This window comes from Laccaria bicolor, genomic scaffold (genome assembly GCF_000143565.1).
Source record: "Laccaria bicolor S238N-H82 LACBIscaffold_12 genomic scaffold, whole genome shotgun sequence".
Lineage (NCBI taxonomy): Eukaryota > Fungi > Basidiomycota > Agaricomycetes > Agaricales > Hydnangiaceae > Laccaria > Laccaria bicolor.
In genome coordinates, this window is record NW_001889883.1 from 1,132,602 (window position 1) to 1,155,631 (window position 23,030).

Here is a 23,030-nt window from a genome sequence, read left to right on the forward strand (position 1 = left end):
TCCGCATAATCAATCTCTTCTAAACGTAGTATGTTTTTGACGGAAATGAGAACCGCTCGCATATGAGACCAGAAAAAAAAGGAAAGCGATTGGGTGTGGAGTGGAATATTATGTATTGGTTCTTATGCAGATAATTGTAACAATTGAGGCTGGATCGAGTGCGACAGAGAGAGAATATGTCATGGAGGCAATATCTTGAAAAATGCAGAGGAAGAAAGGAATGATTCTTCAACACGCTGTCAAAGAACATGAAACTCTGTAAATCAATCGTTGGGAAAGTCCAAACGTTCTGCTATGGCGTCCAAGGACAATGAAAAATGGGATACGAGTCAAGCAGAACAACCAGGGCAGTGTTTCACGAACGGGCGAATCGAAGGTTCTCCGCTACCACTCCATACGGATTCGGCTGCAGGTACTCAGTGAGACGCCTAGTAGTACCTTGGGGCCCACGTCCAGGACTCTCAACGCGCACATGAAGCCTCTCAGGTGGTCGGGGAGGCGGTACCGTCATCCCAGGCGGAAGGATCGGCGAGGGGACCATATATTCTGACAATACATCACCAGTAACCCCAGTGTCTCCCTCGTCAAAGAACGCCCGGTTGGACGTTGATAGGGGCGGAAGGTAGGGACGTAGCTGAGAGGGAGGTAATTGCTGGAAAGGCCTGTAATTGCTCGAGTTTGAGTGATTCGATGTCTGTCTTGAGTGACTCGATATCTGCCTCAAGTGATTCGACGTCTGCCTAGGGCGATCCGACATCTGCCTTGAATGGTTCGACGCCCACGAGCGGGCATAGTTTGGCGTCGTATATGTGCTCTCCCTGTCCCAGCTATACAAAGAAGGCGGATAAGCGCGCCTCGTCGACCCTCGCGATTCCGACTCCCATCTATGGTCGACAGGCATGAATAACGGTACAGGGACCGGAACCGTCGGAGCCCCAGAATAGCCCAGCTCATTTCGTGAGAGCACGTTCAACGCATGGCCGACTTCATCAGCCGATTTGAAGCTGCCTACACTTGCACTGGGATCGAGATTGGCAGTCACAGCGTCGCGGAGGCGGTCAGCTTTCAGCTTTTGCTTGTGCCTGAGAGACATGATTCCAGCTGCGAGGATGATCGCGGAAACTACAGAGAGGGGAACAGCGTAGGCTGCAACGGGGGGTGGTTGGCGGGAGGCTAGGACATCTGGTTCAGAATTTGGGTTCTGTGATATCTGAGGGGCTGCATTCGGAGTGGTTCCGTTATGGATTTGCGATGCGTTGGACGAGGAGGCAGGATATGGTGGAGAAGAAGAGGGTGAGGCCGCCGTTGACGTAGTCATAAAAGCTGCCGTTGAAGAAGGGAGTTCTGTCGACGTTTCGGATGCAGAAGATGCATTTGCTGCAGAAAAAAAGGGCTCAGCAAAGACTAAAACTCTGGCAGACGAAAAGGACCCACGATCAAGTTTGAAAACAGGAGACTCGGCGGTAGAGCCAAAATTATCCGTCATCCGAAGAATGAAGTGCGAGGCTGAGGTTATATTCGGCGCAGACCTGAGTAAACAATCAACGCCAGCGCAAGATATTCTCAAGAGTAAGAAGAACTAACAAAGATACGCTGTACGTTCCAGCATCTGAAGTGACTGTAGGCCAGACAGTCGTTCCGCATGTACTGTCCGCTGATCCTGTGTCCGCCCCTGCGTCTGTAGACATGCAAAGCTGGAAAGAAGGCGACACCGCAGCTTTCTCTGTCTGCCACCTCCCGATGATAGTGTCCCCAGACCCAAAGACGTCGTCTGAGGAAGGGGATTGCCAGGTAATAGCGCTAGCCAAACTGTCGTCGCTCTGCTTTCTCGCCGTAAAATATTCGTTTTGTGTTTGTGATGTGGCAGACGGTGATGAAGACGATGATGATGAAGGGGGTGGTTCTGGGGCTGCTGTTGTTGCAGAGGGATCCGAAGAAGGGGAGCCTGTCCCACTTTCGGAAGCAAAAGGTGCAATCGCTGCAAAGCAACATCAGTCGTCATTTCGAACTCGAACACCGAAAAACTCACGATCAAGAGTGAACACGGGGGATCGTGCGAGTGAGCCAAAATCGTCCCTCATCTGAAGAAAAACAGGTGAGGTGGAAGTTACATTCGGTGCGGACCTAGCGGGCGATAGACATCAGCACAACTTAGTCTTTGAGTAAAAGAAACACCGACAAAGATGTGCTGTACAATCCCTCAGCGCTTGACGTGACCACAGGCCACACAGTCGTCCCACACGTAACATCAGCTGATACCGAGTCTTCCACTGCCTCTGTAGATATACACAACTGAAAAAAAGGCGACACAACAGCTCTCTCCGCTGTCCAGGCTGCGAGGATGGTATCCCCAACCCCGAAGACGTCAGTGTCTGAAGGGGAGTGCCAGAGGACGGGTAGAGTTTCGGGAATTTGCCTTCTAGCTGATAAATGGAGTAATTTTAAGGCGAGAGGTGCGATCAGGCGGTTGTGAGGGTTGTACATTGGTTTCCTAGGATAGAGCAGAAAAGGGGAAAGAAATGGAGGAAGACCCGCTTCGAAGAAAGGGATGAAGACCGTCAAGGTTCTTTGAACAAGGCGTGAAATGAGTGAAACGTCCAGCGCGGAGAAGATTGAAGGGCAAGGGGAAGGAAGGAAAGGATTTAGGGTGGCTGACAATGATGGTTTTTGGTGATATGTATGGGATTCCAAAATGTCCTGGGCCGATCATGGACACTTTTAACATCCGAGTCACTTCATCCTGCCGCAAGAGTGGGTTCAACGTTCAACGTTCAGTGTTCAACCTCGACTGCTAGAGTGCGACGTCCACTGACTTGGAGTAACGTGTCTTTAATTTGGCAAAGTGGCAGATTACCATATTGGGACGATGCATGACAAGGATGAGCCCAACCAACGTATTGAGAGTTGCCTCCAGGCATATTCACTTGAGGTACCGTACAGAAACAGCCGCGAGAGCAAACTTGGTTCGAACTTTAGCAACGCATTATCTCGCAGCCGAGAAAAATCAGCACCAGAGAATATTCATCTAGTCGATATGTTAGGTCCTGAAGCCCAACCAAACATTGCTGATGATGGAGGTCCAGAAACCTCCTTTGACGCAGCGTCCACCAGAAGCTGTTGTGCGCATTTATGTAGCTAGGCCACAATATCAGCACACAAGTTGATGAATATTGTCACGACTGACAACACCCTGCGACTTGTGTAGGCCTTTCGAACACATCATGATCGTATATATCCACTACCCCAATGCCCATCGCCAATTCCAGCGATGTGTGATGTGAGAGCCAAAAAGAATGCGCCATTGACCTGATATGTAGTGGGCGTCCGAGACAAAGAGTGCGTGTCAGGGGATGGCCAAGTGACGTGCTGAAAGTTGGCCAGAGGATTCGTAGCGTTGAGCAAGTTCAGAGGTTCAACCTCGAGCATATTGGCGTATCGTGATTAGGCGGTTCGGCTTGTACATTGGTTCCTCAACAGAGGGATGGAGGGTAAAGGGAAGTGTCGTTTCCTTCTGCAGGATATTTAAAGAGAGGGCTAATGCTTGGAGGTGACGCGCCTATGGCCCATCAAGCTTGAAGCTCAGGGACCACCAGGCAACCTGCGATTTGTAGGCCTTCCGATCACATTATGATCGTACAAGTCGCGCATCACCAATTCCAGCGATGTGCGATGCGAGACCCAAGAAGAATCCGCCCATGATATGTAGCGGGTGTTCCGTCGGTTTTGAGGGAGCGTAGAGTCTGTGTGTGTGTGCCAGTGGATAGCCAAGTGACGTGCTGAAAGTTGGCCAAGAGATTAATGGTGCTGAGCAAGTTCAGAGGTTCAGGTTCGACCATATCCAAGAAATTGCGCGTAGGCGGTGCGGTTTGTGCATTGGTTTCTCGACAGGGGGATGGAGGGGAGAAGTGAAGTGTCGCTTCCTTTTTGAGAGGGGGAGGGCTAATGCTGCACATATGGATGCATACACAGTCCCCGGCAAACTTGAAACCTCCATTGACGCATCGTCTACCAGAAGCTGTTGTGTGCATTTATGTGGCCAGGCTTCCGAACACCGTGACATGATGATTGTCCATGTCCAAAAGTACCCACTGCCAATCCCAGCGATACGCGATGCGTCCATGATATGCCGTCGGTTTCGAGGGAGCGTAAAGAGTGTATGTGTGTGCCAGGGCATGGCCAAATGACGTGCCGAAAATTGGTAGGGTTGGCCAGGTTACTGGAAAGATCGCTGAGCGAGTTCAGATGTTCAGTTTCTGGCATATTGAAAAAATTGCGCGTATTGAGATTAGTGCGGTTTGTACATTGAAGGAGGATCAAAGGAAAGGGAGGGGGGGAGAGTAAAGGGCATCATTTTTAGCCGAGGAGGGCTGATGGTTGAACACGGTGCATACGCAGTCCTGAAGGTCATGCACCACCAGGCGTCGAAGCCGTCGAGTCAACCTCCATATCCACTTGCGATATCGGGACAACCGCTGTTATACTCCGAGACGCAAACTGGGATAAAAGTGCACTGTGTATCCAAGAATCAGCATCAAGCACCTCCAACGGTGAATAACGCGACGATACCGTTTCTGATCCCTCATAGCCTCCAACATCCGAATAACCTCATCCTGCTCCGACAAAGTAAGTTCTCCACCGGGTAAATTGGCAGCGACGTCTCTAGCTTGAGAAAGTGTGTTTTTAAAATCGTTTGTAGCGTGCAAGAGGGCCTGTTTTGCTTCTGGAGTGGTTATACCCTCTGAACGACGTGTGAGTTCAAGGATGTGAGCGAGTTTTGGAAGGAGAGATTCATAGAGATGTGTAGTCATTGTTGTAGTTACTTTTTGCACCAACGTTTATGATACCCCCACGCCGCCGCCTGATGTAAAGCATCGCAATAAAAAGCATCCCTGCACCCCGAACATCTCTTCAACTCTCCAGGCTTGCCACAGTGCCCACACCACCCCTCCCTCTTCACCCACCTGTCCTTAACCCTCTCCGCCACCCTCTTCAACCACCCATCCCAAGGCGATCCCCCAATCGCCATCGACACTTTCGCATCATCAAACGTATTCCCCTCTGCAAACTTGCCCAACCTCTTCCCATACGCATCAATATCCTCTAAAACGAACAAACTCTTCCCACCACATCCCCTCCCTACATCCCCATACTGCAACGACGCAAGATCAAGTATCATCCCCGCCTCCTCCTTCCCCGCTTTAGCACTAGGATTAGGAAACCCAACAACAGCATGATCCATCACCTCCTCCCCTCCAGTGATATACGTCATATTCCCCGGTAACACACAACTAAGCGTCACCCCTCTCGGCTTGACCAACTTCATCTCCATAATCACCCTCAAATTCGCAGAAACGAGGTACTCCCTCCCCTTTTCCGTACGTACCCTCACCTGCGTATCAGGTGGGAAGAGCGCAAAGAAATGTTGGATGAGCGTAACGGATTTATAGCACGCGTCATGATTCCTCGCTTGCCAATAAAACGTCTCCAATTGGAATGGAGTCAAGTACGATAAATCAGGTTGGGCTGCCCATTGAGGGTCCCGAGGGGCAAGCATCGTAGAGGGCAAATCGGGGGGTGCAGACGGATCGTCGTCGTCCTCTGGTGAATAAGGAGGCAATCTATCGAACACAAACCCCGTTTTCTGCTTGTTGGTAGGATTATTACGCCACTCGTGTGTGAGCATCCGGATAGTTTTGAATTCTTCATTCTGCACGACCTCTCTAAGCTTCGTATGTCGGAACCGAGGTTCAGTAGCTGCACGTTCATAATTGAGCAAAAGAGCGATATCGTAGAGATCAATGATCTGCACGGTGGTGAGGATTTGTGCCATAGTTTATGTGTATCGGTATTTACCGAGTTATCTAATCTCATTATTCTCTACAATGAAGAGAATCGTCGTACTCATCTCAGGCTCAGGTATCGTACCCTCCACTATAACCTCCAACATATCTACACATTGTCACAGGAACAAACCTCCAAGCTCTAATAAACGCCCTAAACACACCCCGCCTCCCATCCTCCCAAATCGTCCTAGTCCTCTCAAACCGCAAAGCAGCATACGGACTAACCCGCGCCTCCCTCGCCATACCCTCAATCCCAACAACCTACCTAGCCCTCCAACCCTACCTCTCCCGCAACCCCTCAAAATCCCGCTCAGACTACGATGCCGAAATCGCACGCATCGTCCTGAGCGCGTCTCCCGACTTGGTAGTGTTAGCGGGGTGGATGCACATTCTCAGCGAGAGTTTCCTAGATCTGATGGGTCCAGAGATACCGATTATAAACCTCCACCCTGCGCTCCCCGGTGCATTTGACGGCGCTAATGCTATTGAACGGGCTTTTGAGGCTTGGAAGAGGGGTGAGATTACGAGGTCGGGGTGTATGGTCCATCGGGTGGTCAAAGAGGTGGATAAAGGGGAGCCGATCATCGTTAGGGAGGTAGAGTTCAAAGAAGGTGAGAGCATTGAGGAGTTTGAAGAGAGGTTGCATGCTGTTGAGCATGAGATTATCGTGGAGGGTGCTAAAAAGGTGTTGGAGGAGTGCTGATTTTCACAATGTATTTAACCCGTAGAATACACCTCCCCCATCCTATCCACCAACCTCCTCAACGCCCCATTCTCATCTCCGTTCGCGTCAACGAGCGGAACCAACATCATCCGTCCCCGCACATCCAACCCAAACGCCTCCCTCCCCCTCTCCGTCGGGGCAGGTGTGGTATAATTGTACGTTAGCGTGTGCGAGGATACCTTGAGTAGCGTTAGCGTCAGGCCTCTTCCATAAAAAAAAAGAACGTAGGGAATACCTGAGATATAAGATCATCCTCAGGATGAAACGAATACACCCCATCACGCGGCCTCTCCTGTTGCTGCTGCCGTTCACTCGTCGCATGCCGCATTTTCTTCGATTTCGGTTGCCGCCTCGTCGTCGATGAATGCGCAAGCATCGCCTCCTCTTCCTCCGAAAGATGATACGCGCGGGATATAAACAACAGATGACTGAACCTATACGGTTCGCCCTACATCATCTCTCCATCAACAAGTTGTTCAAGAAGAAAAAGAGGAGGGGAAGGAGGGAAACGCACATCTCTCAAAGCAGCATCAATCTCATCCACCAACATCCTATACATCGGCGGGACAACCTGCACAGGCATATTAACCAACCTCTCACAAATCACCAATCCCACATGTCTCCCCCCGTTCTCCCCTTGCCCATTCATCAAAAGCCTCTTCAACTCCTCACACAACCCAACCCCCGCCTCACCCCCAGCCTCAGCCGCCTTCCCAAGGACATACTCAACAACCGCCTGCACACCCGCATTGCCCCCATGCAAATGCACATTCAAATTCAAAACACTCAACAAAGCATACGGATCCCCCTCTTCCTCTCCCTCCTCCACCGCAGTCTTAACAGTCGTCCCAACCCTCGTCTGTCCCAACACCAACTCCACAATCTCCCTAACCTTCAAATACTCCGCGTCCCTTGAAAAGAGCTGTGAGAGGAGCCGCGTGAGGGCGTGATAGTCTATTTTAGGGTTTGGGTTGAAGAAATCGAAGGAGACGTTGATGAGGGAGGGGGTTGAGGAGGAGGAGGAGGAGGAGCGGGAGAGGGAGGTGGGTCGTTTTTTTGACATTTGGGTTTGGAGAGAAGGGATGGATGGAAGGCCGGGCCGGGATCAAATTTAGATAAGATCAAGGCTGCACCCAACATTGAACGGCGACATACATAGCCTTGTGTGTAGAAATAAAGTGCCGTATACCATGATACCCCTCTGTTGTAGCTGTCGGTAGCAGGCTGTCCAGCTTGGGAACCACGTTGCACAGAATAATTGAATTTTTTTTAAAAAGACCAATTACTCTCCGAAACGCCGTCCTCACTATTCACCGGCGTACGTACGACACCTCGCAATTGCAGCCAGAGCCACTTTTTGAGACGGTAGCCGTACTCAAAGTGTCCGAGAGTTTTGAAATATAATATGTCCATAAACTTGAGCGGCCATATGTACAACGTTCGTAGCAAAAAAAAAAAGTATTGAAAACCATCAAGAGCCATCTGCGACTCGACAACAGCACAACTAATCCCGTGCCGGGGAGGAGTACTGCCAACTATAAGGATCTGAAGAGAAGAATACCCATTGAAACCGCAAGGATGAGGTGGTAGCAAACCACATGAAGCAATGGAACTGTCCCCAATTTATGAGTGAGAGAAGATCGGATTTTTTTGTCCTCTTCACGTTTGAGGGCCAGCCATTGTTCATACATCTGACTGTTATCCTGTAATTGGACATGTGAGAACTACAAATCTGAATAATAATGATACAGCGCACCAACAGGTATCGTGTGATTGCTTTCCTGACTTTTGCCTTGTAGTCATCATGAGCTTGTAGCTGCTTGACCCTCGGGCGCGAAGATATATTATTTGGAGGCTTTTGAAAATCAAATACATAAGAGTAATATTCAACGGCAATACCACACACCAATGGACAAATCAAAGGAAATGTTTCAGGATTGTAATAACAAATAACATCAATCAGTTGTTCTGCACAAGGAGAAGCTCGAGATAGATGGATGACAATTGTTATCCACATGCTTTGATCTCCATGGCGTAGCCACTGTTTAGAAAAAGGTATTTGCATATTTGCCCCGCGACAAAACCGCCTCGCAAACATAGCCACAGAGAGAGAATGATGGTACTGAATCATCCATCCTGCTATGTCGGCATGATGCTGAGGGGTAAGGTGGTATTTCCCAGACCTACTAGGATCTAAAAAAAAATCAAGGAAGACCCGAGCGAGACCAGGGTCGCCAACATAAGCAAGATCAGGCATAAACCACTGTGGAATTTTGAAGGCAAGAAAATGGATGGAGTGGATAGGATCAAGAAACTCAACCCCTTTGAGGAAATGCAATATCTCCTTGTTGAAAAGTGAAATGTACCGCTTCCACAGAATGGGATTCTTTTCATCTAGTTTCTGCCATGAAGTCAGCCTGACAGATAGGTAAATACCAACCATGCCACACACTTCTTTGGATAGCCAGGAGATGATGCATGGATAGAAATCCAAGAATTTCTTGCCAAGAAAGAGTTTGATGTTGCTCTCATGAGGGCCCTTGTCATTCTTTTCTAAAAAATCAGCAATGTTAGCCAGCTCCTGAAGGGTTGCCCTTGCATGTCTGCCTGCTGGAAGACAAATTTTCCAATCCATTATTATCATCTTCAGGGCTAATGATGACTGTGTCATCAATATGTTGGCACAGGATATTAACAACCACATACGAGAATCTTTATCCAACGAAAGCCAATCAGGAAGCCGGGAAATTTGACTTAAACATCGTGGAATAGTCGCCCAAAGAAGCCCAGAAACTTCTCCCCGTACAATTTCTATGTCAATGTAATGTCCGCCAGACCGAGCTTTACACGTTAAAAAATCCGAGAATGACTTGTGGCGGATGGAAACGTATTCCTGAACTTCCAACACAGAGTGTAATTCCCTCAAAAGGTGCTCAACACCTCCAGGGTTGAGTTGGAGCAGTTTGTTAAGGAATGCCGAATAACCACCGTACTGGGCCATGATTGCCCCAAGGCAAAACAGAGTTTTCTCAATCTTGGAAGCTGGCACAGCATCTAGAATCTGGGTATACAGGAGATCGATTTCTGCAAATGGCGAGTACGTTCCACGCGGAAGAGTCCCGAAAACCATGTCAAGCCTTTGTTGAGGTTGGAAGTGCCCGTCATCGATAAATTTGATGACGGTGGATGCGTAGATGAATTGTCCGGATGCTCTTTTAGCTAGAGATTGGATGACGCCTTCTGGGGGCCATGGTGTTTCTTGTATGCAGTGTTCTCGGTGAATTCGTGAGAACTCCACCTCCAGAAAGGTTGTGATATCTTGTGTCACAGTGTCGTCCATATCAACAACAAGGCGGGCAGTTGCAGACTGTAGGTCAGACCGCTCAAACCTCATTTGAATGTCGTGTTCTGGGCGGCTACAAATGAGAAAGCGTAGGGGCAGTTCATGGTTCATGAATGCGTTGCAAATCGCACTCAAAATATCTGTTTGCTGTCTCTTGTCAACGCATTCATCCAATCCGTCAATGATTACAAGTAACTGTTGAGTCGAATCCCAGCCTTGGGCGGCGAGGGTGAGGGGGCGGACGATGAGCTGGAAAAGCTGTGAGTGTATGTCTTTGCTAAAAACAGAGAGGTCGTCCTCGACCGCTTTCGCAATGAATTCCCTCGCCCCGGAAACGGAGAGAGCGATTTGATAAGCGAGAGTGGCAACGAGGCGCTCGCTTGTGTTCCGTTCAGAGCCGGTGCGGAAGAAGAAAAAAGTAGCAGCGAGGCGGTCGTTTCGCTTGCAGCGTTCTGATATAGTCTGTGCGATTGCTGACTTTCCAGTGCCGGCTGAGCCAGAGAGCCAAAGTATCCTTTCACATGAATCACTCTCAACCCAGTTGAGAATTCTTTGAAGAATCCTCTCCCTTGTGGATGGATGGCATTTGGGTTGTGGGAAGCGCTCGTTTGAATCGTGCATGGCGCCAGTTGCGATGAAGCTGTGTAAACGCTCTAATGCTACCGGTGGACGTTAGAAGATTGAAAATTCATCAGGGTGATACCATGAGGGGACACACGATTTGTGGAGGAATTGACAAATGAGTTGTTGATGTGCGAATCACCAGCAACGTTGTTGAAGGTTCCACCGTTGATATTGCGGAGATGTGAATTGTTGAGTAGCCCTATCTGTGGCTGGGTGACCATTGGTGTTGTCGACGCCATGAAGGATGATGGGAAGTAGTAGCGTTATTTCGCAGTTCGGACAAGAGCCTCAGGCTGTTGAGATGGCAATGCTTGGCCGGCGCCTAAGGCCTTAGGCTGTGGAAAGCGTTAACTCTGTTTTCTATGTGGACAGATTGGAAAATTAACGAGCACCATTCTGGGTAGTCGTAAGGCAATTTCTATTGTTGTTGGTCCGATGAACTTTCACTATAAGTGAGCATGAGCCAAGTTGGATAAGTATGGACGGAAGGAAATGTGGCACGTGATATATTTCGGAAACATCCCATTCTTTTTTCTTCTTGGAAATGATGTCTATCAAACAGTCCATGAAATGACACAGTAAAATGCAAGTATTTCAATGAAGTGGACAAATAGCGAGAAAAAGGAAGAGAAGCAAATCTTTCTTCCAGATATCACACGGCACTTTCGATGGGCTCAGAATGACAATCCCCTTGTATTTCATCGCCGGGCATTCTGAAAGAACAGGGTTTTCATCACTCGAGTAGCCGATTTGTCATGGTATCACCTGTAAGCCCATGTTGGTAAGGAAGGATTGGAATGATTGCACCTCTGCAATCTCTTATGATACTCTCGGGCAGGGGTGACACTGCACAATCGCAGGTGATGGTCTTCGGGTGGCTGAAGTCGCTGTGGCGTCAGCTGTCGCTCTGCGTGGGTTTCATGCTATTGAGGCGTTGTAAATGCGCGTTCCTAGTTACAGGCTTATCTGAAAGGTGGATGTCTGTTTACCGCTCCCTTTTCATATTTTCTTTGGTGAGGCTTTGATTCCAATTCCTGTTGAACGCCAGCTGACAATCAGTTATCCCATCTAAAGATCGATAAACCCCTTTTCAGAGTGATGAGTTTAACGAACCTTTACTCGATACCGTTGAGTACTTTCACGACTCTTTGACTTCGTACGAATCCTCACAAAGACATCATGGACTATGGTCTAGACCGTCATCGGTAGACTTTGTCCAAACAGCCCGGAGATGGGATTCCAGCATCGATGTGTTTTCTGTCGGACGTTGGAGATGTCGCCTGATGAATTGAGCGCTTGCGCGTTGGACTCCAAAGTGCTTGTCCTCACGGAGCCCCACCGCTGACGTATCCGAGCGCCGTAGATATTGTCATGATTATCCCATCCACGACGGCCAGACAAGATTGTGGCAAAGCAGTGAGTGTGAAAGGCAAGGTCGTCCACGGTTGGTCTATCGCCGAGATCCTCCGCCTATGAACCAAGCAGTGGTCAATCATGACCCTGAAATCCCCAGTAGTTGATTGCACGCACTGGGTTTCAGAGGTAAGGAGCTCCAACTCTATAAATACATGGCAGGCTTGTCTTTTGAAAGCGTGGGGTTTTCAAGTGCAGCTTCTGTATAAAGAGGGGTTAAATTTCCGGCATTTGTTTTGTGGGTAACCGGTAGGTAGTGGTCAAGGACAAGTTGTTGTTCCGTGACTCCTGGAACGGATGCACGAGTCTTGTCTGCTTGAGATGATGTAGACAAACAACTCTCCTTGACCAGCAACAAAGGTCATTCGGAAGTAGCACACTCCAAGCACACTCTATGAAACTCATGGTTGGTTTACCAACATCATTTAGTATGTTCCCTTACGATATTCGCCTCTCATCTCACATTAGGTTGACTAGGGCGATGTTTGGAAGTAAGCAGAGCGCGTCACTTCAGTTGCTACCAGACTCGGCTCGCAATCGTGACCAACATTTTGGGGTTAGCAGGTGTTGTGAAATCTGCACTTCAAGTTTCATTGAGCTCTATGCCGCGCGTCTGCTTTTCCGGAGTTATCGCCGGCCAAAGCAAGCCCTACATTCGGGATGTGGTTGACTCCCTTGTAGTTCATCATGGCGCCTCGTCCTGGATCATTTCTTTGCTCCTTCTTCAGACCCTCTGTCTCAAGTCAAAAAGTCAAAGGCGGCCAGGACGAACTCTGGTTCAGTTGATTTGACTCGGTATTCTGACCTAACTCCGAAGCCTCGATCGTGCTGCTGTTAGCAAGTTAATGCAGCAAGACACCTGACCCAACGCTGTCAAGTTTTGGCGCCTCCGTTATACTTGTGTCTCCCTCATCTTCCACATTTAAATGGGCAGACCTTGATCACATGATCGTAATGCAGTGGCCGCTGGATATGGACCCCCGAATCGCTACCAAACCAACTCGTTGCGGTGGTATGCATATCTGTATGCTACCGAGTTATGTGGTCTGGAAGTGTCCCTTGGCGTCTCCGAAAATAAAGATCTGTGCCTGGGATTCCGCAAGAGAGGAGCGCTTCATGGTTAGGCATTAAAATAACTACCATTCAAACGTTCGAGGTTAGCCCAAACCCTTTTAATTTTGCACACAGCCTTAGGATGACCTCCTTTCAGGCGTATAAACAGCCAAGTACGTTGAAGTGCCATAGCAATCTGACGCCTCAAGTCATGATGTTCCTCAGCCGTTTCATTCTCGCCTTCGCATCCGTTACCTATGCGCTCCACCTACCGAATCCATGTGCGTTCTTCCCGCTGATATACCCATCCTTATTGACCTACCTCTTTTCAGCTTCCGAATCAAGCGTTCCTTACACCCTCATGGTAGCGCAACCTCATGCAGGTAGATCCGCAGCGTACACGCCTACATCGCGCATGAGCGCACGACAGAACATCTGCTCCCAGTATGGCCCATCATACGATCCCACCCAATACTCTTGCCTCGCTCCCACATGCATCAACACTGGCTATGGCTTCTGCGGCCCGTATTGCGGAAACTCACTCACTCCTTGTTCCGGTGCCTGCTCACCCGTTACATGTGGACCAGCTCCCCAGGGGTGCATTACAGATCCAGGAAAATGTATTAATTCCGCCCTGGATCTTATCGGCCTCAAGTACCCCGCCGCTATCATCTATAGCATCCAATCACTGTTATCAGAGGTCCAGACCTGCATGAAGGATGTGGAGAACGACACGCCTCTTTTCAGTTGCTTGGGACACATCTGCGGGCAGCCTGGCGACTCTGACCTGCAAACAGTGGAATGCGCTCTTACTTGTGTGGTTGAGACTGGTGTTCCAAACAGTTGTGTGACATTCCTTAGCGATGCGGTTCTTTTCGCCATTGCTTCAGCCGCGACGGTAACCTCGCCGGAGCTTGCCATTGTCGTCATGTTCGTAGAGGCAATTCAGTGCCTGCTTGCAGGCTGCTCCACTTGAGGAAACCCCGTTCGACATTTTTTACCTATCATGCTATTTTCCTGTTAGGATTTCATGTTTTTCTACTTTTCGTTGGTATTACTGCGCACAACTACATTGGCAACCACTTACCGATACCCACTTCCAACCTGTCGTTAACTTTACCAGTCGTTAATTACTTCTTTTTATCCTGACGGATATCTGTTTATGGTTCAAGAAAAAAACTGTGAATGAGCACTTACATGCTGCTTGTAATACAAGTCGACTGCCTCTGCTCATAACCACTGGCAACCCTCGTAAAGATCTTCGAGAGGCCTGTTACAACTTGTAATTGTTCGACTCAGCCTGCTATGTGGGATAGAAGAATCAAATTTATCACTTCAAGTTGATTTCAAGCTTCCAAATGGCAATATATATTCAATAATTATACGACAAAACAAACATCCTCAAGTTTTACAAAAGAATTCCTCACGCGCCGAGAAAAGATAAACGAAGTCCTGACGAGGTGACCAGCCGCAACGTCGACTCCAGATCGACCACATCCATGTGTCCATCGCCGTCCACCGCCAATTCAACAGATTTCGGAACACTCGCTTCCTCAGCACACGCGATCGTCATAGGTGTGAAAGGGCCAGTGTCGTCATCCGAGTTTTGTGAGAGAGACGCGGGCGAGGTTGGGTCCGAGCTTGAACCTGGAGAAGTAACATTTGAGCTTGAGCCTGGAGAGGCCGCATCTAAGCCTGGCCTAGGAGATGTCGCGTCTGAGCTTGAACCAGAAGATGTCGCATCCAGATTAGCCACAGGAGATGTCGCGTCGAAGTGTAAGTCTCCGTCCCACGTCGAATCCCAGGTTAAAATTGAATGAACCGACACACCGTCCGCTGGTGTTGGCGCAGCTATGTCCAACAGGATCTCCGAGGCCGGATCTAAGTCCCCATTCAATCCGACGTTAGCAGCTTCATTCCCAGAGGTCGCAACCGTAAGGGCCAAGGGAGACGGGACACCAAAAGGAGTAGACAAAATCCAGCTTGGGCACCTATACATCTCCTTCAAAAACCTCCTCGTTGAGTTTGACTTCAATCCTTGCTGCTGCTCCGGTTTGGAACCTTGTTGCCTCGATTTCGAGTCTTGCTGCTCCCTCGAATCCGAATCTTGCTGTTCGACCGTATTCGAATCCTGCTGTTTCTCCCTCGAGCTCGAATCTTGCTGCTGCCTCGAACTCGAATCTTCTGGCTTCTTACTCTCTTGCCGCTGTCCCCCCTCTTGCGTCCTAATCTTGCTCGTTCTCTTTGCGCACCCGTGCCTCTTGATGCTCCTGTTGCCGTTATCAAACCCAAGACCAACACCAAGCCCGAGTTGCTGTAACGCCCTCCCATAGCACGTTCTCGGCACTGAGGTACAGATCGAAGCCTTGCTCGACACCGTGACAACGGGCAAATTATAAGTGAACCCAATGCCACTACCGATTTGCTCAATTCCAACCGGCAAGTCGAGCTCCTGTAGCTCTTGTCGCCGCAAAGCACTCGTTGACTTGGTCTTACTCTTCGCCATCCTCCTCTTCCGAAGTTTGTGCTGTATCTGGAGGGACGTCGTGCTCAAGCTTGCTAAGAGTTGCTGGGGATAGATCAGGGACTTCTGACGGCGTAGCTTCGTAGGCCCAGAAATGATGTTCACCGAGATGACTGATCCACGGTCGACGTTTCTGTTCGTGTCCAAGGAACCCTCGAGCTCCCTGTCGAACGCATCCCAGAAACGTGCTCTGCGCTCGGTAGAGTTGGCCTCTGTGCCCTCTTCTTCGTCCAATCCAGCATCTTCTACACACGACGCTTGAGCGGGTATGGGAGAGAAAGAATCGTTTTCATGGATGGGCAGAATCGACATCGAAGACTGGAAAATCTCAGGAAGCTGAGGAATGATCGTCTGGGTCTTCCAGTCGATCAGAGAAGGATTTGAGTCCAACACGGTCGACCTGAAAGGTGTCAAAGACGCAGCTCTCTTCAACGTGTTCGTCTCGTTTATAGTTCGGCCGCTGTTAGATTGTGGGACAATAGGCACTACGATAAATATGGTTAGCCCATAGCACGGTATTAACAAATTTGATTAATTGCAAACCTTCGCTACGTTTCGAAGCCACCACCTCCCAGGATCTGAGGTAGATTAGTTGCCAACATAAGAAGAGATATGTGTTGCTCACGTTCGTGAAAAGTATGGATGTTCCTTGATCCTTTCAATGTCGGGCCGCCCAACAGGATTCCGTTCCAAACACTGTTGTGAAAAACTGTTTAGGGCCAAGGTACGCACGCATAAATGCAGCTCATACCTTCAAGATCAAATCCCTGGCTCTAAACTCAACAGTGCAGAGCATCTCGGACGGTATTGAGCCCTGCAGAATCTTTTCCTTGTGTAGTTGATGGTCGTCGGCTTCAACAACGTCAAAGGGGTGCTTTGGAGGGGTTAGCACATGGAATTTGACTCGAAGTTATCATGAAAATAAGCCTCACCGTCCCAAGTAACATGAAATACAAAAGCATCCCAAAACCCCAGCAATCCACAGTCGAATCGTGTCCCCATCCCAGCAAGATCTCGGGAGCATGATAATCCTTGGTTTCCGACTCTGCCACGAGCCTATTTCCACTCAAGAAGCTCCGTGAGGGACCGAAGAATTCCGCACATTCAAAACACGTCAAAAGGATGTGTCCTTCGCCATCGATCATCACGTTCAAGGGACTCAAATCCCTGTGCATGATACCTGCAGAGTGGAGGGTAGAAATCGCCATTGCCTTAAGAGAGCGTTACTTCTGCTGTCTCATAGGCGGAGGGGAAAACTCACGATTTCGGAAGCGTAGAACAGAACGACTTCCGCTACCAGAAAGCCATCATGCCTACTAACAAGACCACGCAAGGTGAGCGTAGGTTCGGGATCCTTCCAGGCCGCTTTAATCAGCATATAAAACTGGAAACCATGGCAGACGACGTACCAAAACCAGATACATCTGCTCCCCCTCTTGAAACACCGCATGTAGATATGGGATGAATACAGTTCGAACCTGGGTCGAGGGAAAATCGCGCATATATTCCAAGAAAAAATGTTCAGGCCACCGGGAAACTGCCTGAGAGTCCACCCGCTTGGATTTGAGAGTGAAAAGCTTCCCTGTGCTACGGTTCCGGCAATGGGTTGTCGTAATCAATTTGCGAGTGACTTGAGGAGGCTGGAGAATTTCAAAATCAGACAGCGCAGGGGGATGCTACACTCGAATGTTAGAAAGGGTATATGCAACAGAAGGCAACACACTGTGATAGCTAAGGTCGGTTCCAGGTCCTCTGGTATCGTAGAAAGCGTCGAGGGGAATTTTTTGGGCATGATCATCATAATTTCCTACAAACAACTTGAAAATCCAACCATTAAAACCGCTAGCAGATGTGAAGGCATACCTCGATGTCATCATCATCCCACACAGACAAATTCGTATAGTTCTTAGAAAGTGCGTGGGATCAGCTACAACCTCACGAAAGGGAAAAAGCGCACATGGGTATTGTAGCTCGTTTCATACGTAGCGCGGTCAAAGTCCGGAGAATTCTGATCATTTAGGGCGAACGGAAGCCCGCCAAACAAACCAGAAAAGGTGTTCTACGGCCAGGACATTAGAATGCAAAGGAGGCAAAGGGGAGTTCCAACAAACCGAGAATGGCTCAAAGTCCAGATCCTGGACTTCCAATTGTGGAGCTTGCACAACCATTGCGTAACCTTTGCGAGGGCTGGAAAGATACTATGGCGGGGTCAACAGGAATGATGTCTATAGACCGCATATATCTGTGAGTTCGCTGAGCAGAAGGAGGATGTCGACACGCACTGTGCTTCGATCACTTGGAGACCACTGTCGTTCTTTAAGAAGCCACGGGCGGGCACGAGGAGATGGAGGGTATCGCTATGGATGAAAGGAGAGGAGAGTGCGCAGGCGAACGGGGAAGAAGGAGAAGAATGCGAAGCTAGCCAGGAGTTTGTTTGGTCTAGTGTGGCACGGGCTCCGCGTTTAATTTTGGGAAAAGTCCTACAGAATGCTTCGAGTGATAGGCTCTAAGGGTAATTGGTTAGCGTCCTTTTCTCCTTCAAATCGTAAACAACCTACTTTTCTTTTGGTGGTCAGAGCACGTCGTGAAGTGTCGGTGAAGGAGAGGCTGGGCTAACATACAAGAAAAGTAGTTCAAAATGACACCACACGTGGAAATCGGCAGCACTTACTTGTGACGAAGGAACAACGTATTTCGACTAATTCCATAGTCAAATTGCGGTAAGAAAGTGGTGCAGGGGGATTGACAATTCATGTTCGCTGAGAGGCGCCGCGATGCGCTCCTAAACAGTTGTGTTCATTGCCAATAGAGATCCAAATTGAGAAGATAAGTCCAACAAGTTGTAAACCAACTCTAGACATTCTTCTCGGTATTGCCATGGTCTGGTCTGAGTTTCTTCGCAAGCACAAAACTGTAACACGTAGTGGATCCTACGGGTGTAGCTTGAACCATCCTTTTTGATCTTTGCGATTCCAAAGCACGAATATGTGAATGCAAGGAAGTACACCAATGGGTGCTTGTTTCTTGAAATTGAAATGTGAGATTCCAGCTGCTAGTTGAATGAATACTTTGAGAACGAGGACCCCACCCAGAAGAGACGAGAACCACAATTCTTCTTCCTCACTGTTGATTATTGGTTGACAACGTTGAAGCTGAAGTGAGCAGGATGATCGGAAGTCGGAGTCTATTTCGTCCCTGTTCCGTGAACAATTTTTTGGGCCACGGTCCTCCTCCCAACCTCCTCCAACGACGATGTCCACAGCAGCCCTTGCGATACCCCATTCGCCCACAACGACGTCCTCCTTCTTCTTCTCCGACCACTCCGGCTCGCCACCAGCACTCAACGCAAACACCCTCGCCCTTCTCGACGCTTTCCTCTCCGACAAAGCAGACCAAGAACAGCGCTTTAACGAGCTAGCAGCAGAACAAGCCGCAGCGCGCATAGCAGGTCTAGCTCTGGATGACGAGCATTGCCATGGCGAAGAAAATGAAGAACCGACCAAACCATCACCTATCAGCGTAGCGGAATTCCGCCTCGCATTTGGTGAAGACTGGCAGCTGAGCCAATTCTGGTGAGTACAGAAAGCCGATGAATAAAATGCGGGATACGGGATATCCTCCCACCCAAACCCATGATGGACTCAGAGGCCGACGTGCACATGGCCAGAGGATGCGACACTTGAAAAGTACGCATGAAAGATGGACTGAAAGATGGACCACGGGATGGAATCGGGACCAGGGGTGTACCACACACACCGGACACAGTAACCTTTTGACTGTCAGGACGACATCTTCTATCTAACTTTCAACCCATTTCTTTCGAGCTTGAAAAGACGGGCAAGCCTCAAGCCCTCTCCTTTTCATCCTCCACTAACTCTATATCTCTAGGTACACAGATCCCTTCGCCAACCACCTCGCTCGCGCCCTTCATACCCTCTGCACCCCGAAAACAACCATAGCATTCCTCTGCTGCCCAACAGGCTTCGTCGCATTCCAACATTTAAACCCACTCCCAGGTGCCCATCTCTTGGAGTACGATCAACGCTTTGCGGTCGTCTCGCCAAAGCAGTATACCCCATATGACCTCGACGAGCCAGACGTCTTTCCTGAAGCGTTGAGGGGTAAAGTAGACATGGCGGTCGTAGACCCACCATTTCTGAACGAGGTACTTTTCTCCATTTCTTACGCACATCCATGCATACTGACTTGATGTCCAGGTAACCAATACCAAAATCGCTCAAACTCTACGTCAAATTCTACATCCAACCCGCGGAAAACTCCTCCTTATAACGTCAACCTCCATTGAAGAAACCTTGCACAAAATCTACGACAGTTCCCCAGTCGGACCTCTGCGAAAGACCACGATGGTCGTGGAGCACCGCCAACTATCCAATGACTTTGCTGCGTGGGGCTCTTGGGAGGGTGCCGAGGATTTTGGGCTGGACCCTGATACCTTGTCGGTTGAGGAGGGAAAGGACAACTAACATAGAGATGCGCTGGACGCTGCGGAATGGAAAGGCATTTTAGAAAGATATCTTACATTACATAAATACACGTCTACGTACATCTCTAAATGGATGGGTAAATATTGCAATACCATGTAAGTGTACAACGGGTACAAAAATGAGTACGGCAAAGAAGGAAGGCGGGTGTCGGTCATAATACAGAAAACGAAGGTATCATATGGTAGGGGAGCTTGTGAGCGATCTTTATGACCGAGAGTCTTCCGGTTCGGCACCAGTGAGGTCCTCTAAATCAGCCATCTCCTCCCCTCTTCCCTCACTAGGGCTTCTCAGCAAAGCTTGATCAAAGTCAATAAAATATACATCCGGTCCGTTGACCAGCATGTTTGGGGTACGAATATCACGATGACGAACCCCGCCATCATGAATACTTCGTAGCGCGTTGTAAAAGGCCTTGTTACGAGATACAGTGTGACGTCAGAAATAACATCAAAAAGTCGTTTAGGTCAAGACACACCGTTCAGATTCGGAAACCGTTACTCGGTTACCAGGTTGTTCCACCCCTCGGTCGAAAAGCGACACACCACCAAATGGGAGGATGAGCATTAACGGCCCTCCTTCCATGTCTCGAAAGAGGCCGTAAACCAACCGTAAACAGGGAGAAGACCCTTTACGTTTTTCGTGCGCGATAGGTGAGCGTACGCTGACATTTCACGTTCGAGACCTCTTGACTCTCAGAAGGAAAGGCGAGCTTTGCAACCACATCACGGGTAAGTGTCGTGCCATGTCTCGTTTGGAGTGACAGTACCTCGGTGAATGATACCGACAGCCCCTTTATCCATCTCAGTTCCCAGAGTGAGAGAGGATTATTCAGTCGGATTGTACCCAGCTTCTCGCTTTGGGTCCTTGAATGGTACAGCTGTTTCGCCCCAAAGGATGGAGGGACCACACCGCAAGAATGAGGCCGGAACAGGGGAGTTGTAGATGCCATACTGAAGACGAACTAAGGCCAAATCGCGACGACCGACTTCATGCATGAAGAACTACAACTTGTGAGTTAGACATGAGGGTGAATAAGAGAAACAGGGCGTTGACACATAATCCGTGTAAGTAGTGTCGCCCCACATCCATCGCGTCCCTTATGATCGGATTGTACGTCGGTTTTGTCAGGAAGCAGTGGCCAACCTCGGCCGGGGGAAAAGCTAGGTCTGAGGTTCTTTGAGTGAGTTCTGTGGCGACGTTGGAAAAATCAACGAGTAATGAAGATAGTGACTTCACGTTTCTCAGCACTAAGCTCTGATCAAGGTGCTTGTCATGGAAATACACCACTGACCGTGGAGGAGGGATGATTCAGTGCGCTCTCTGGGGGTTCAAGAGGATAAGAAGAAGGTAGCCGCTAACCGACCTTCGGCAGTGTATTTCGCCGCCAAAGTTCTGGCGACGATCTTTCCAACGCCAACAAAGCCACGAACCCAAAGAACCCAAACCAAAAATTTGCCAACCTCGGCACAATATGGACATGATACATATATACCTAGTCCACCTGAGAGTCCACCTTTGCATGTTTCTGGTGTTGTCCTGGCACCTGGATCTGGTGTACGTGCTGCCACCGCTCAATATAGTGTTGCTGCCATCCACACCACACAACCCCAACGCATCTCATCACACTCAGTTCACGGTACTAGTAAGGATTGCCCACCCAGGGTTCCAGAGGACAGTATCACAGTTGAACGATCCAGCCAGTCATCCATCTAACCTTTAGGTGGAGCGAGAGGTGGTTCCTGTGTCCACTGTGACAAGGACACGTGATCCACCGGTGTTGATGCGAGCAATTTGGGTGCCTGGAATCTCCTCTGGAATTAGGGTGTCGCCGAAGGCAACTATGTCATGCGACAAGTAGGTGCCAGGGGAAAGGTGAGGCGTTGCCATGGCATAGTGGTCAAATGTTTCATTGAAACCACTATCAAGGCGGCTGAAGATGAGTCGGCCTTTCGGTGAGAAGCCAGTGGTTGGGATGAACATGACCCAGTGGTCAGTCGGAATCGACGTTCGCATCACAGTCGGATCGGCATTAATGGACGGGAGGGACCACTCTATGTCGAAAAACTCACGCCGCATGGCGGCTTGACTAACATCCTGGCGGTGGGGCGCGATCGTGGTGCCATAGGGGCCGACAGGAAAACTTCCTCGCTGATGTTGGTAGATTCGCTCTGCTCCTCTGCTGACACGTAAGCCTTGGTGTGTTACTTGCTCTTCGACCCTGTTCGCAGATGAGTAGATGAAAAGTGGCTCGGCGTCAATAAGGATGGTATCCCGAATCTCGTGGAGAGCATCCTGGGGCTGGCCCGGTTCATAGCGCTTCTGCCCAAAAGGCTCATAGCGTGGTGTTAGCCTCTTCTGTTTGATAATCCACTGAGCCTTGGCAAGTATGGATGCGTCGTTAGGACCATTGAGGAAGGGTAGTTTCAGAGTAGCCCATTCGAGTTGCTCGGTATAGATCCTTTCAACATATACTTTGTACATGTCCCGTGCGTAATTGAGCGCGTTTTCCAATTGGACGGTGTTTGTGATCCCGGTACAGTTGACAGGCGTGAAGGGCTGGGGAAGCGGGAATCTAACGGGAGGCATGTTTCCTGTGTATTGTCCTAGTTAGTAATGTATAGAACGTGTATGGGTGCAGCTGTACTAACGGAAGTGGATTTCGGAGTAGGCTGTCTTTGTACGAAAACGTAGGTCCACCGTCACGAAATCCACTGCGCAAGCCGTAGGTGTCGGAATAGGCGTTGAGGTAGGTACTGGTGAGGCGGGTTCGGCCGACTTTGTTGCAGTCGTCGTCGATGATCAAGGAAGGGCCTAGTCAACGACGAAGATATATAAGACTGGCGGCTGACTTGTAAATTCCATGGTTGATGAATAGGCATGGACAGAATTTGAGAAAAACCCGATCGGTATGTTTCAGGAAGCGCAACACCTGAAAAGGGTCTGGTTCTGATCCAAAAACGGGGTTGTGTTCATCNGTCGTCGTCTTCCCCCCCCCCCCCCC

General features: G+C 49.3%; 9 protein-coding genes across 9 annotated transcripts; 3 read left to right on the forward strand and 6 right to left on the reverse strand.

The window, feature by feature from the left end:
• Positions 1-355: 355 nt before the first annotated feature.
• Positions 356-2,484, reverse strand: LACBIDRAFT_297900 (uncharacterized protein; the record flags this gene model as incomplete). The annotated part of the gene is made up of 5 exons (XM_001881368.1): positions 356-1,377; positions 1,435-1,529; positions 1,585-1,978; positions 2,030-2,124; positions 2,180-2,484. The coding sequence occupies 5 exons, from the start codon at positions 2,482-2,484 to the stop codon at positions 356-358; spliced, it is 1,911 nt and encodes a 636-aa protein (XP_001881403.1).
• A 1,163-nt stretch (positions 2,485-3,647) lies between these two features.
• Positions 3,648-4,174, reverse strand: LACBIDRAFT_327463 (uncharacterized protein; the record flags this gene model as incomplete). Its single annotated transcript, XM_001881369.1, has 2 exons — positions 3,648-3,945; positions 3,966-4,174. The coding sequence occupies 2 exons, from the start codon at positions 4,172-4,174 to the stop codon at positions 3,648-3,650; spliced, it is 507 nt and encodes a 168-aa protein (XP_001881404.1).
• A 598-nt stretch (positions 4,175-4,772) lies between these two features.
• LACBIDRAFT_294443 (uncharacterized protein) lies at positions 4,773-5,823 on the reverse strand. The gene is made up of 4 exons (XM_001881370.1): positions 5,384-5,823; positions 5,287-5,308; positions 4,962-5,250; positions 4,773-4,858 (listed from the first exon to the last, which is right to left on the reverse strand). The coding sequence occupies exons 1-4, from the start codon at positions 5,681-5,683 to the stop codon at positions 4,789-4,791; spliced, it is 681 nt and encodes a 226-aa protein (XP_001881405.1). The 5' UTR covers positions 5,684-5,823; the 3' UTR covers positions 4,773-4,788.
• Positions 5,824-5,964: 141 nt separating this feature from the next.
• Positions 5,965-6,546, forward strand: LACBIDRAFT_235377 (uncharacterized protein; the record flags this gene model as incomplete). The annotated part of the gene is made up of 1 exon (XM_001881177.1): positions 5,965-6,546. A coding segment is annotated over one exon (582 nt), but the record flags the coding sequence as incomplete, so codon positions are not given.
• A 14-nt stretch (positions 6,547-6,560) lies between these two features.
• LACBIDRAFT_297904 (uncharacterized protein) lies at positions 6,561-7,630 on the reverse strand (the record flags this gene model as incomplete). The annotated part of the gene is made up of 3 exons (XM_001881371.1): positions 6,561-6,746; positions 6,803-7,015; positions 7,082-7,630. The coding sequence occupies 3 exons, from the start codon at positions 7,628-7,630 to the stop codon at positions 6,561-6,563; spliced, it is 948 nt and encodes a 315-aa protein (XP_001881406.1).
• A 5,581-nt stretch (positions 7,631-13,211) lies between these two features.
• LACBIDRAFT_297906 (uncharacterized protein) lies at positions 13,212-13,976 on the forward strand (the record flags this gene model as incomplete). Its single annotated transcript, XM_001881178.1, has 2 exons — positions 13,212-13,281; positions 13,333-13,976. The coding sequence occupies 2 exons, from the start codon at positions 13,212-13,214 to the stop codon at positions 13,974-13,976; spliced, it is 714 nt and encodes a 237-aa protein (XP_001881213.1).
• Positions 13,977-14,423: 447 nt separating this feature from the next.
• Positions 14,424-18,278, reverse strand: LACBIDRAFT_294445 (uncharacterized protein; the record flags this gene model as incomplete). Its single annotated transcript, XM_001881372.1, has 13 exons — positions 14,424-16,009; positions 16,068-16,102; positions 16,150-16,220; positions 16,276-16,398; positions 16,457-16,735; positions 16,786-16,908; positions 16,934-17,200; positions 17,248-17,331; positions 17,388-17,429; positions 17,482-17,583; positions 17,636-17,711; positions 17,807-17,881; positions 18,196-18,278. The coding sequence occupies 13 exons, from the start codon at positions 18,276-18,278 to the stop codon at positions 14,424-14,426; spliced, it is 2,946 nt and encodes a 981-aa protein (XP_001881407.1).
• Positions 18,279-19,064: 786 nt separating this feature from the next.
• LACBIDRAFT_147556 (uncharacterized protein) lies at positions 19,065-19,945 on the forward strand (the record flags this gene model as incomplete). The annotated part of the gene is made up of 3 exons (XM_001881179.1): positions 19,065-19,096; positions 19,413-19,689; positions 19,742-19,945. Coding segments are annotated over 3 exons (513 nt in total), but the record flags the coding sequence as incomplete, so codon positions are not given.
• Positions 19,946-20,084: 139 nt separating this feature from the next.
• LACBIDRAFT_297910 (uncharacterized protein) lies at positions 20,085-20,944 on the reverse strand. The gene is made up of 3 exons (XM_001881373.1): positions 20,796-20,944; positions 20,505-20,738; positions 20,085-20,417 (listed from the first exon to the last, which is right to left on the reverse strand). Exons 2-3 carry the CDS (start codon positions 20,609-20,611, stop codon positions 20,234-20,236), a joined length of 291 nt encoding a protein of 96 aa, XP_001881408.1. The 5' UTR covers positions 20,612-20,738; positions 20,796-20,944; the 3' UTR covers positions 20,085-20,233.
• Between the last annotated feature and the right edge of the window lie 2,086 nt (positions 20,945-23,030).

What these genes read in the sequence shown, in the direction of transcription:
- LACBIDRAFT_294443 (XM_001881370.1), bottom strand. Translation starts at nt 5,683, where the DNA reads ATGCTCACACACGAGTGGCGTAATAATCCTACCAACAAGCAGAAAACG. An exon ending in CACCTGATACGCAGGTGAGG is followed by an intron (nt 5,309 to 5,383) that starts GTACGTACGGAA and finishes AAGTTGGTCAAG; the next exon opens with CCGAGAGGGGTGACGCTTAG. An exon ending in GAGAGGGGTGACGCTTAGTT is followed by an intron (nt 5,251 to 5,286) that starts GTGTGTTACCGG and finishes ATATCACTGGAG; the next exon opens with GGGAGGAGGTGATGGATCAT.
- LACBIDRAFT_297910 (XM_001881373.1), bottom strand. Translation starts at nt 20,611, where the DNA reads ATGGAAGGAGGGCCGTTAATGCTCATCCTCCCATTTGGTGGTGTGTCG. An exon ending in ACGGTTTCCGAATCTGAACG is followed by an intron (nt 20,418 to 20,504) that starts GTGTGTCTTGAC and finishes CGCGCTACGAAG; the next exon opens with TATTCATGATGGCGGGGTTC.